The following is an 8,480-nucleotide window of genomic DNA, read 5'->3' on the forward strand; positions in this document are numbered from 1 at the left end:
AGTCCAAAAAAAAAAAAAATGAAAAATTACATTGTCGCACTGGTTCAAATTTTGCCCAATTGGAAATCTTGGGAATCTGTCCGTCACTTTGGACTGCTTTCTGGGACCAGAAATCCCAAATTTGGGAACTTTTGACGCGCCAAAACACATTTTTCGACATGTTATCGGACCAGGATTCGGCGGAAATGATATAGAAGTGATGGACCCTGTCGAGATCTATTATTTGGTACCAAAACTGTCTGAATATCTCGTTTTAGAGACAAGTTATCAGCCGGCTCGCCATTTGCCCTTGCCTTGATCCTTTGGCTTTTACTCACTTCTCGGACCTCCTCCCATCTGCACGAATCGGTTGGAACCGCGAACTAAAGGTACATGCGTTGTGTACTCCCAGTGGACAACCCAAATCATGGGGACACGGTGCCATAACTGTTGCTGTTGGTAGCATTGTGGGAACCACTTCTCCTGGGGGCACAGCCTCATTCAACATCACAAACTTCTCATAGTCACTCAAATTATAGTCCTCCACAATTCGGACCACCTTGGGGGACAACATCACCTTCTCCTCCAACGTCTTCAGAAGTTTTCTATAATCAACGAGGGTTCCTTGGGTCAGAAGGAAGTCTCTAGCCTCCAGAATTCCACCGAAGGCTTCGGCGCGAGAGGATTCAATGAGGATCAAGAAGCGATTGGTTCGTTTCCAAAGGGATTCAATGAGTTGGAGACGAGTTTCAGACGAGCCGACTTCGCAGAGCATCCGATGAGCAATGATGACGTCATAGGTGGTCTGGAAAGGCACTTTTTTCTAATGCATCAAAAAAAAATTTAAAAATTTTAATTCCCGCTAAATTAGCGACTTGGATTTTTCGCAAAATTTTTAGACCTTTTTAGGGTTTTCAGCTATTTTTGGAGATTCTTTTTCGATTTTTCCGAATTTTTTGGCTGAAATTTGAAAGAAGATTACTGTAGAATACTGTAGAAAGCGAATTTTCTTTTTGTGGTCAAGCTTTCTACAAGAATCTACAGTAATCTTCTGTAAAATTTCATACAAAAAATTCGAAAAAAAACCAAAAATCGAATCAACAAAAATAGCTGAAAAACCTAAAAAGGTCTAAAAATTGTGCGAAAAATCGCTAATTTTCGGAGTATTGGCGGGAATTCAAAAAATTCGAGAAAGCTATTTTTTCGCGAATTTTTTCTTTGTTACTCTGAAAATCCTCACATTCAACGATGTAATCAGATGACGTCGGAAATTGATGTTGTTATGTACAAAGGGTCTTCCATCGTCAGGAGCATCCGTTTCTTTCTGGAAAAATCCATTTTCAAAGCTATCCAAAGCATACATTTTGGACATGTTCCGGAACCCGGCGCAAATGATATATACGTGATGGTCCCTGTCTAGATCTATCATTTGGTGCCAAAACTGTCTGAATATCTCGTTTTAGAGACAAGTTATCAGCCGGCCCGCTTGCAACTATGATCCAAAGTGATTGCTCACCCTTAACGAGTCCATGGAGAATTTCATAATAGCATCAGACAGATCCACCATGGTAATCTCCTTTAAATCTGGCCATCGACTAGTTGTGGCCCAAAATCCCGCAGCCGATCCGCTACCGTAATCCAGAACAGTCTCTGGCTTGAATTCTGGAATCCTATTGAATTCCTCTAGAACTCTGGCGATTTCCGCGTAATTTGGAGCTAGTCTAGCCAGGGAATACGCTGCAGCAGCTTCCTTTGAAGTGATTTCCAGTGGTTTCCAATTGAAATTCGCTTTCTTCATAATCCGATCCACCTCGTTTCGTAGCTCATAGTTCTGGGCTTCTTGAACTTTTCCGCCAAACGCTTCCTTGTCAAAATCCGAGATTTCTCCCTTTTTCCCGGATTTCAGATTCTTCTTCACCTCGTCCCGGACCTTTTTTAGCTTCTCCGGGGATTCTGGAAATCTCCTCTGCTCTAATTTGTTCGCTAGCTGGTCTGCCTCGTTTTGCAGCTGTTTTGCCGGGCGATCACATGTTACAACCGCGTTTCGAAGGCCATCAATCGCTTTTTGCGGCAAATTGAACTCTTTTCTGGAATAAAAAGTTGGCTTAGAATGTTCAGAACTTTTTGCTGATTCTGAAAATACCAAATTTGTCAACATTTTCGAAATTCCCGTCCTTGAAAATTCAAAAATAAAGTTTTTAGAAAACACATTTTTTCGAATTTTTGAAAATTGTAATTTTTCTGGGAATTTTTGATTGCATTTTTAATATTTTTCGAATTTGAAATTTTTCGGAAATCGACGAAAAAATCAGCCTTTTTTCAAAATGTTTAAAAATCCAAAAAATTCCAGTATTTTAATTTTCCCGAAATTCTAAAAATTCCAAAAACCCGAATTTGAAAAAAATAATAATTTTCAAGATTTTCAAAAAACTCGAAAATTTAAAATTCTTAAAAATTTCGAGTTTTTAATTTAGATTTTTGAAATTTCGAGTTTTTGGAATTTTTCGAACTTTGGAAAAATTAAAATACTGGAATTTTTTGGATTTTTAAACATTTTGAAATATTATGAATTCAGAATTTTTTAGTAAATTTGAATTTTCTGAAAATCGAAATCTTTGGAAAAAAGGCTGAATTTTTAGCCGTTCAAAAATTCAGTTTTTAGGGAAAAAAATTTTTTCAGAATTTTTTTTCCAAAATTTTCACCTAAATCTTCTCCCCAACCCCTCCCTGGGTGAAATTTGCACTATCGACTTGGCATTCGTCAACGCATTCACAGAAGTTATGGCGATTTTTGCTTTTTCCTGAAAAAATTCAAAATTCCTCAAATTTCATCATTTTTAGCCGCCATTTCAGGCTTACACTGGGATTTTCAGGTTTTACAGCAGATGACGTGGCACAATTAGCAAAATTTACGACGAATTGTCGAAAAAACGGCCGATTTTGGAGCATTTTGAGGTTGAAAAGTACAAAAAATTAGGTGAAAAAAAATTTTATTCTGACAACGACACTCCGCTATCCCGCTAGGTGAAAGCAGCGGGAAATTCAAATTGTTTTTTTTTTTGAAAAAATACGTTTCAAGGGGAAAATAAATCATTTCGGAACTAATAATCGCGGTTATCTTTCGAGCATTTAAGCTTCCGTTAGTCATACTGCCAGGTAAAAACTACAAAAACTACAAACTACAAACACTACAAACTACAAAAAACAATACGCAGAATGGGAACTCCAATTGCGCCAGTGAAAGTCAATATGGGCGACAAAATCAAGGATCAGTTCGTGGTGAAGAAGAAGCTAGGCGAGGGGGCGTGCGGGCAGGTTTTCCTCGTTGAATTGCTGCAAGGCGTAAGTGCGCTCTGTTGAGAATTGGCGAATTTCAATGGAGCGCGTTTTCCAGAAGGGGAGAGCGGCAATGAAAGTGGAGCCGTTGATGAAAAATAAGGAGGATGAGATTCTGAAAATGGAGGTTTATGTGTTGAAGAAGTTGCAAAAGTTAGTCGGAAAAAATTTTTTTTTTGAATTTATTTTAAAGTTGAAAAAAATGTGTCAAAAAGTGCAGAAAATCATGTAGATTTCTATAAAAACGAAGAAAAAATCCGAAAAATGGCCTAAAAATGAGAAAACCCCAATTTGGTGGCTGGCGGCCGAGTGTACGTTTCTAGTTCCCCCAGGGAGAAGAAGCGCGCGAATTTGAATTTTTCTTGATTTTCAGTGTTTTTAAAAAGATTTTTCGAGATATTCGAGGTAGAAAAATTGTCGAAAACCTCGTAAAATCGATAAAAATCAGAAAAAATTCAAAATTCCAAAAAAAAAATTTTTTTTGATTTTAAGTTTTTTTTTCAGAATTTTCGAGGGTTTCGTTAATTTTTCTCACAGAAAAACTTTGAAAATCTGAAAAATCACATAAAAATGAAGAAAAAACGAGAAAAAGTGCATTTGGTGGCTGGTGGCCGAGTGTGCGTTTTCTAGTCCTCCCAGGGAGAAAAAGCGTGCGAATTCAAATTTTTTCTAAATTTTTATTGTTTTTTCGAGGGTTTAAAAGATTTTCTGGCAGAACAATAGTCGAAACCTCAAAAAATCGATAAAAATCTGAAAAAACAAAAAAGAAATTCACAATTCCGAAAAATAGAATTTGTCGATTTTTGTTCTTTTTTTTCCAAATCTTTTCCAAAGAAAAAACTAACAAAACCCTAAACACCTTGAAAAAATCTAAAAATCAATAAAAAATTCGAATTCGCGCGCTTTTTCCGCCGCGCGGGGACTAGAAAACGCGCACTCGGCCGCCAGTTACCAAATGCGGGGTTTTCGAATTTTTTAAGCGAATTTACATAATTTTCTGCACATTTTGATGCAATAATAAAATTGAATTCAAAATAAAGTTTTTCGAAAAAAAAAATTCAAAAATTTTGAGTTCCCGCCACGTTTGCCGTCTTCTGGGGTCCGGAAAAACGGACACGTACACCTACCTAGTCATGAGTCTTCTCGGCAAAGAAATTGGAGACGTCCGGCGTCGAATGCCCCAGCGAAAAATCTCCGCCCCCTCGACAGTCCGTATTTTTATTCAACTTGTCAAAGCCCTGCAAGTAAGTGCGCTCTATTGATAAAATTGTCAATGGAGCGAACTTTCTCTAGGATATGCACGAAGCCGGATTTGTGCATCGTGACGTCAAACCCAGCAATATGGCGTTGGGAGTCAAAAATGAGCAAGTCGTGTACATTTTCGACTTTGGCCTGTCCCGTCAGATAATGCTTTCCGATGCCAGTGGGAAGTTGAAGCTCCGCGAGCCACGGAACAAATCAATGTTCCGTGGGACAGTCCGTTACTGCAGTTTGAACGTTCATCAGCATAAGGAACAGGTACGGTAGATAAAACTTGAAATTCCAAAATTTCACGACTTCGAAAGTTCTAAAAAATCTAAACTCGTGAAATTTCTAACTTCCAAAATTTAAAGCAATGATTTCTAATCGATTCCAATTAGAATCATCTTTCTAGGTCCAAAACTAAGCGAGTTATAGCTTAAGTCCAGTGGAGCGCACTTGCATTCAACTATTAAAGTTTTTGAGTTTTCTCTTCATTATGACTAAATCAATAGTTTTAAAGCGATTCCATAAAAAATTAGCTCTCTAGCTGTGAAACTAACTGAGTTATGACAAAAGTTCAGTGAAGCGCACTTGCATTCAACTATTCAAGTTTTTGAGTTTATGCTTGATTTCGACCAAGTCGATAGTTTTAAATCGATTCCAATCAAAATAAGCTGTCTATCTTTAAAACTAAGTGAGTTTTGACAAAAGTTCAGTGGAGCGCACTTGCATTCAAATAGAAAATTTTGATTTTAGGTTTGATTTCTACTAAATCGATAGTTTTAAATTGATTCCATAAGAAATTAGCTCTCTAGCTGTGAAACTAAGTGAGTTATGACAAAAGTTCAGTGGAGCGCATTAGCATTCAAATAGAAAATTTTGATTTTAGGTTTGATTTCGACTAAATAGGTAGTTTTAAATCGATTCCAAATAAAATCATCTTTCTAGGTCCAAAACTAAGCGAGTTATAGCTTAAGTCCAGTGGAGCGCACTTGCAGTCATCTTTCAAAATGTTGATATTAGGCTTGTTTTTGGCTAAATCAATAGTTTAATATCGATTCCAATCAAAATAAACTGTCTATCTTTGAAACATGACAACATCTAAATAAATTGGGGGCCTAGGCCATTTTTTTCAAATTTTTTCAGGGCAGACACGACGACTTGTACGGTGCACTGTACGCTATGATCGAGACGGTCACTTCGACACTTCCATGGAAGGGAAAACCGAAAAAAGAGACTGCGGGGCTGAAGGAGAAGACAACTGATGCTCAGTTGTGCAAGGTTTTGAAAATTTTAAAGTTTGCAAATGCGCTCTATTGACAATTCTTTTAGAATTGCCCCAAATCGTTTGTGGAGATTGCTGGGACACTTCGAAAAATGACCTATAAGGACACACCACCGTATACCACTTTTATGGAAAAATTGAAGGCAGATTTGCCGAAGGGAGTGAAGATGTAGGTCTTCTTTTTTGACTGATTTAGAGGATTCAAAAATTTCAAAATTTCAAAAAATTCGAAAATTTAAAAATCGATATTTTCAAAATGTCAAAAATCACTATTTTCAAAATTTCAAAAAATCGATATTTTCAAAAAAATTAAACAATTCGAAAATTCAAAATATGGAAATATGAAATTTTTAAATTTTTGAGATTCTAAATTTTTTGAAATTTTAGATTTTTAGGAATTTTTTAAAAATTTGGAATTCTTGAATTTCTAAATTTCTGAAAAGTTCCGAAATTTAAAAAACACTCAAAATCGATATATTCCAAAAAATTCAAAATCCCAAAAAATTTGATATTTTAAAGTTTTAGAAATTTTTTGAAAATTTGAAAATTTCGATTTTTGAATTTTTTTTTTTTTGAAATTTCGAAATTCCGAAAATTGAAAAACTCAAAATTATTAGAAAATTTTTAAAATTCAACAGTTTCAAAAATATCTAAAATAAGATTTCGAATTTCCAAATTTTCCGAAAAATTCCAAAATTTCAGAAACTCCCAATATCCTAAAAATCGATAAATTTCAAAAAATTCAAAAAATTTTAGAAATTCCAAAAATTCGGAAATTTCAAAAATCCTAAAAATTCAAAATTTTGAGAAATTCCGAAAATTCAAAATTTCGAAATCTCTGAAAAACCTAAAAATCAATAAATTCCAAAAATTTATCTTAAAATTTCATAAATCCTAAAAATTAAAAAATTCTAAAATTTGCAAAATTTGCAAAAGTTCCAAATTCCTTAAATTCCGAAAATTGTCAAAAAATCGATAAATTTACCAGGACGGATCCATTCGAGTGGAATCTGAATCGTGGCACCTTGGAGGACAACAACAATGGAAACAAGTCGGATCGTGAGGATGCGGAACGTGGCGGTGGAGCTGACACAGTCAACGAAGTCGACGAATCGGTGATCACTGAAGATCGTGGAGACACGACGTCTTCTTCGAAGAATGCCGAAGATTATGCTCCAGAAGACACGCTGGATAATATTTAGAAGACGTCATCTTTTTTTTAAATAGACTTGCACTTTTAAAATGAAGATTGGCGTTCTTTAGTTGTTCTTTTTGTATTAAATACACAAGATTTTTGTTAGAAACTTCAAAAAATCGAAAATCCAAAAATTCAAAAATTTCGGAAATTCTCAAATTTTTTGAATTCCTAAAACTCAAAATAATTATATCCTTAAGATTTCGAATTTCCGAAAAATTCCAAAATTTAGAAAACTTTCAAAATCCGAAAAGTCGATAAATTCCAAAAAATTCAAAAATTTTATTTTAAAATTTCAAAACAATTATTTTAAAATCCGTGAAAAGCCGCACGGCTAGCCTGGGCCGGCCGCGGCTTCATCAAACGTTTTTCAGAAGCCGCGGCCGGTTCGGCCGTAATAAAAGCCGGCCGCGGCCACTTCTAAAAATCGAAAAATCGATAAATTCCGAAAAAGATTGATAGCTTCAAAAAATTTAAAAACTCCAGATATTTCAAAAATTTCAAAATTCCAAAAAATTCGAAAAATTACAAAAAGTCTCAAAAATTCAAATTTCAGAAATTCCAAAATTTTCAAAAACTGAAAATTCCAAAAAAATCCCAAAAACTTTAAAATTCTGAAAATTTCGAATTTTAAAAAAATCAAAATTTTTGAATTTTGAAAATTCCAGTTTCAAGATTTCAAAAATCTATTTGAGAAATTCTAAATATTTCTCTTCTCAAAAAGCGACTAAAAATCCATTTTTCCTGATTTAAAATGCCCCCTAAATAACCGTATTTCCGTTTTCTCTCCTTCTCATGGCCAAAAACTGGTATTATGCGTTTCTAAACCTGAAATTCTGCTTTAATTTTCGAATTCTCCTCGAAAAATGAGCCTAAAATCTTTTTTCCCGACTGCAAATAGCCCGAAATACCCCTAAGTAGCCCTATTTCCCATTCCCCAACCCCTAAAAGTGGGCGGAGCCTGCGACACACACAAAACATAGCGGGCGGCGTAACCCGGGAGATGTCGGTACACGGGGGAAGGTATAGGCGCGCCGCTCGCCTCCCCCATCGGTTTTAACCCAGTTAACCAAGGTTAGCATGGATTCCGACCTTTCGAAACGAGAGTGTTGAATAACTTTAATTTTTGGAACCGCTTCTTCGGGGTTATCCGTTGAGGCAAAAATTATATACGGATTCTGTAATTTCTAGTTCGCGGTTTCCGATAAATTCTTCTCGAATTTTCTTTAAAGGTGGTGTACGGTGAAATTTTTTATTGCATCAAAATGTGCAGAAATGCATGTAGATTGGCATAAAAATAAATCGAATTTTCCGATGTATCTGGAAGATAAATTGACAAAAACCTAGAAAACTCTTGAAAAAACCCGAAAAAAAAGTGAAAACGAGCGAAAAAATTTTAAAAGTTTGAATTCGCGCGCTTTTACTCACCGGGCGGCCTAGAAA

At 35.5% G+C, this 8,480-nt stretch overlaps 2 protein-coding genes across 2 annotated transcripts in view; one reads left to right on the forward strand and one right to left on the reverse strand.

Annotated features, from left to right (window-relative positions):
- The window catches only part of CBG19719, a gene marked incomplete at both ends in the record, with an annotated part of 4,129 nt that extends 1,201 nt beyond the window's left edge, over positions 1 to 2,928 (reverse strand). The window contains 5 exons of the mRNA XM_002640613.1: positions 318 to 784; positions 1,220 to 1,303; positions 1,496 to 2,066; positions 2,683 to 2,780; positions 2,839 to 2,928. Coding sequence (XP_002640659.1) covers positions 318 to 784; positions 1,220 to 1,303; positions 1,496 to 2,066; positions 2,683 to 2,780; positions 2,839 to 2,928 — 1,310 coding nt within the window. The remainder of the gene's footprint in view (positions 1 to 317; positions 785 to 1,219; positions 1,304 to 1,495; positions 2,067 to 2,682; positions 2,781 to 2,838) is intronic.
- A 267-nt stretch (positions 2,929 to 3,195) lies between these two features.
- CBG19720 lies at positions 3,196 to 7,044 on the forward strand (the record flags this gene model as incomplete). Its single annotated transcript, XM_002640614.1, has 7 exons — positions 3,196 to 3,321; positions 3,374 to 3,468; positions 4,388 to 4,559; positions 4,609 to 4,833; positions 5,704 to 5,838; positions 5,890 to 6,011; positions 6,831 to 7,044. 7 exons carry the CDS (start codon positions 3,196 to 3,198, stop codon positions 7,042 to 7,044), a joined length of 1,089 nt encoding a protein of 362 aa, XP_002640660.1.
- Between the last annotated feature and the right edge of the window lie 1,436 nt (positions 7,045 to 8,480).

Source organism: Caenorhabditis briggsae (assembly GCF_000004555.2).
Source record: "Caenorhabditis briggsae complete genome, chrI, whole genome shotgun sequence".
Classification (NCBI taxonomy): domain Eukaryota; kingdom Metazoa; phylum Nematoda; class Chromadorea; order Rhabditida; family Rhabditidae; genus Caenorhabditis; species Caenorhabditis briggsae.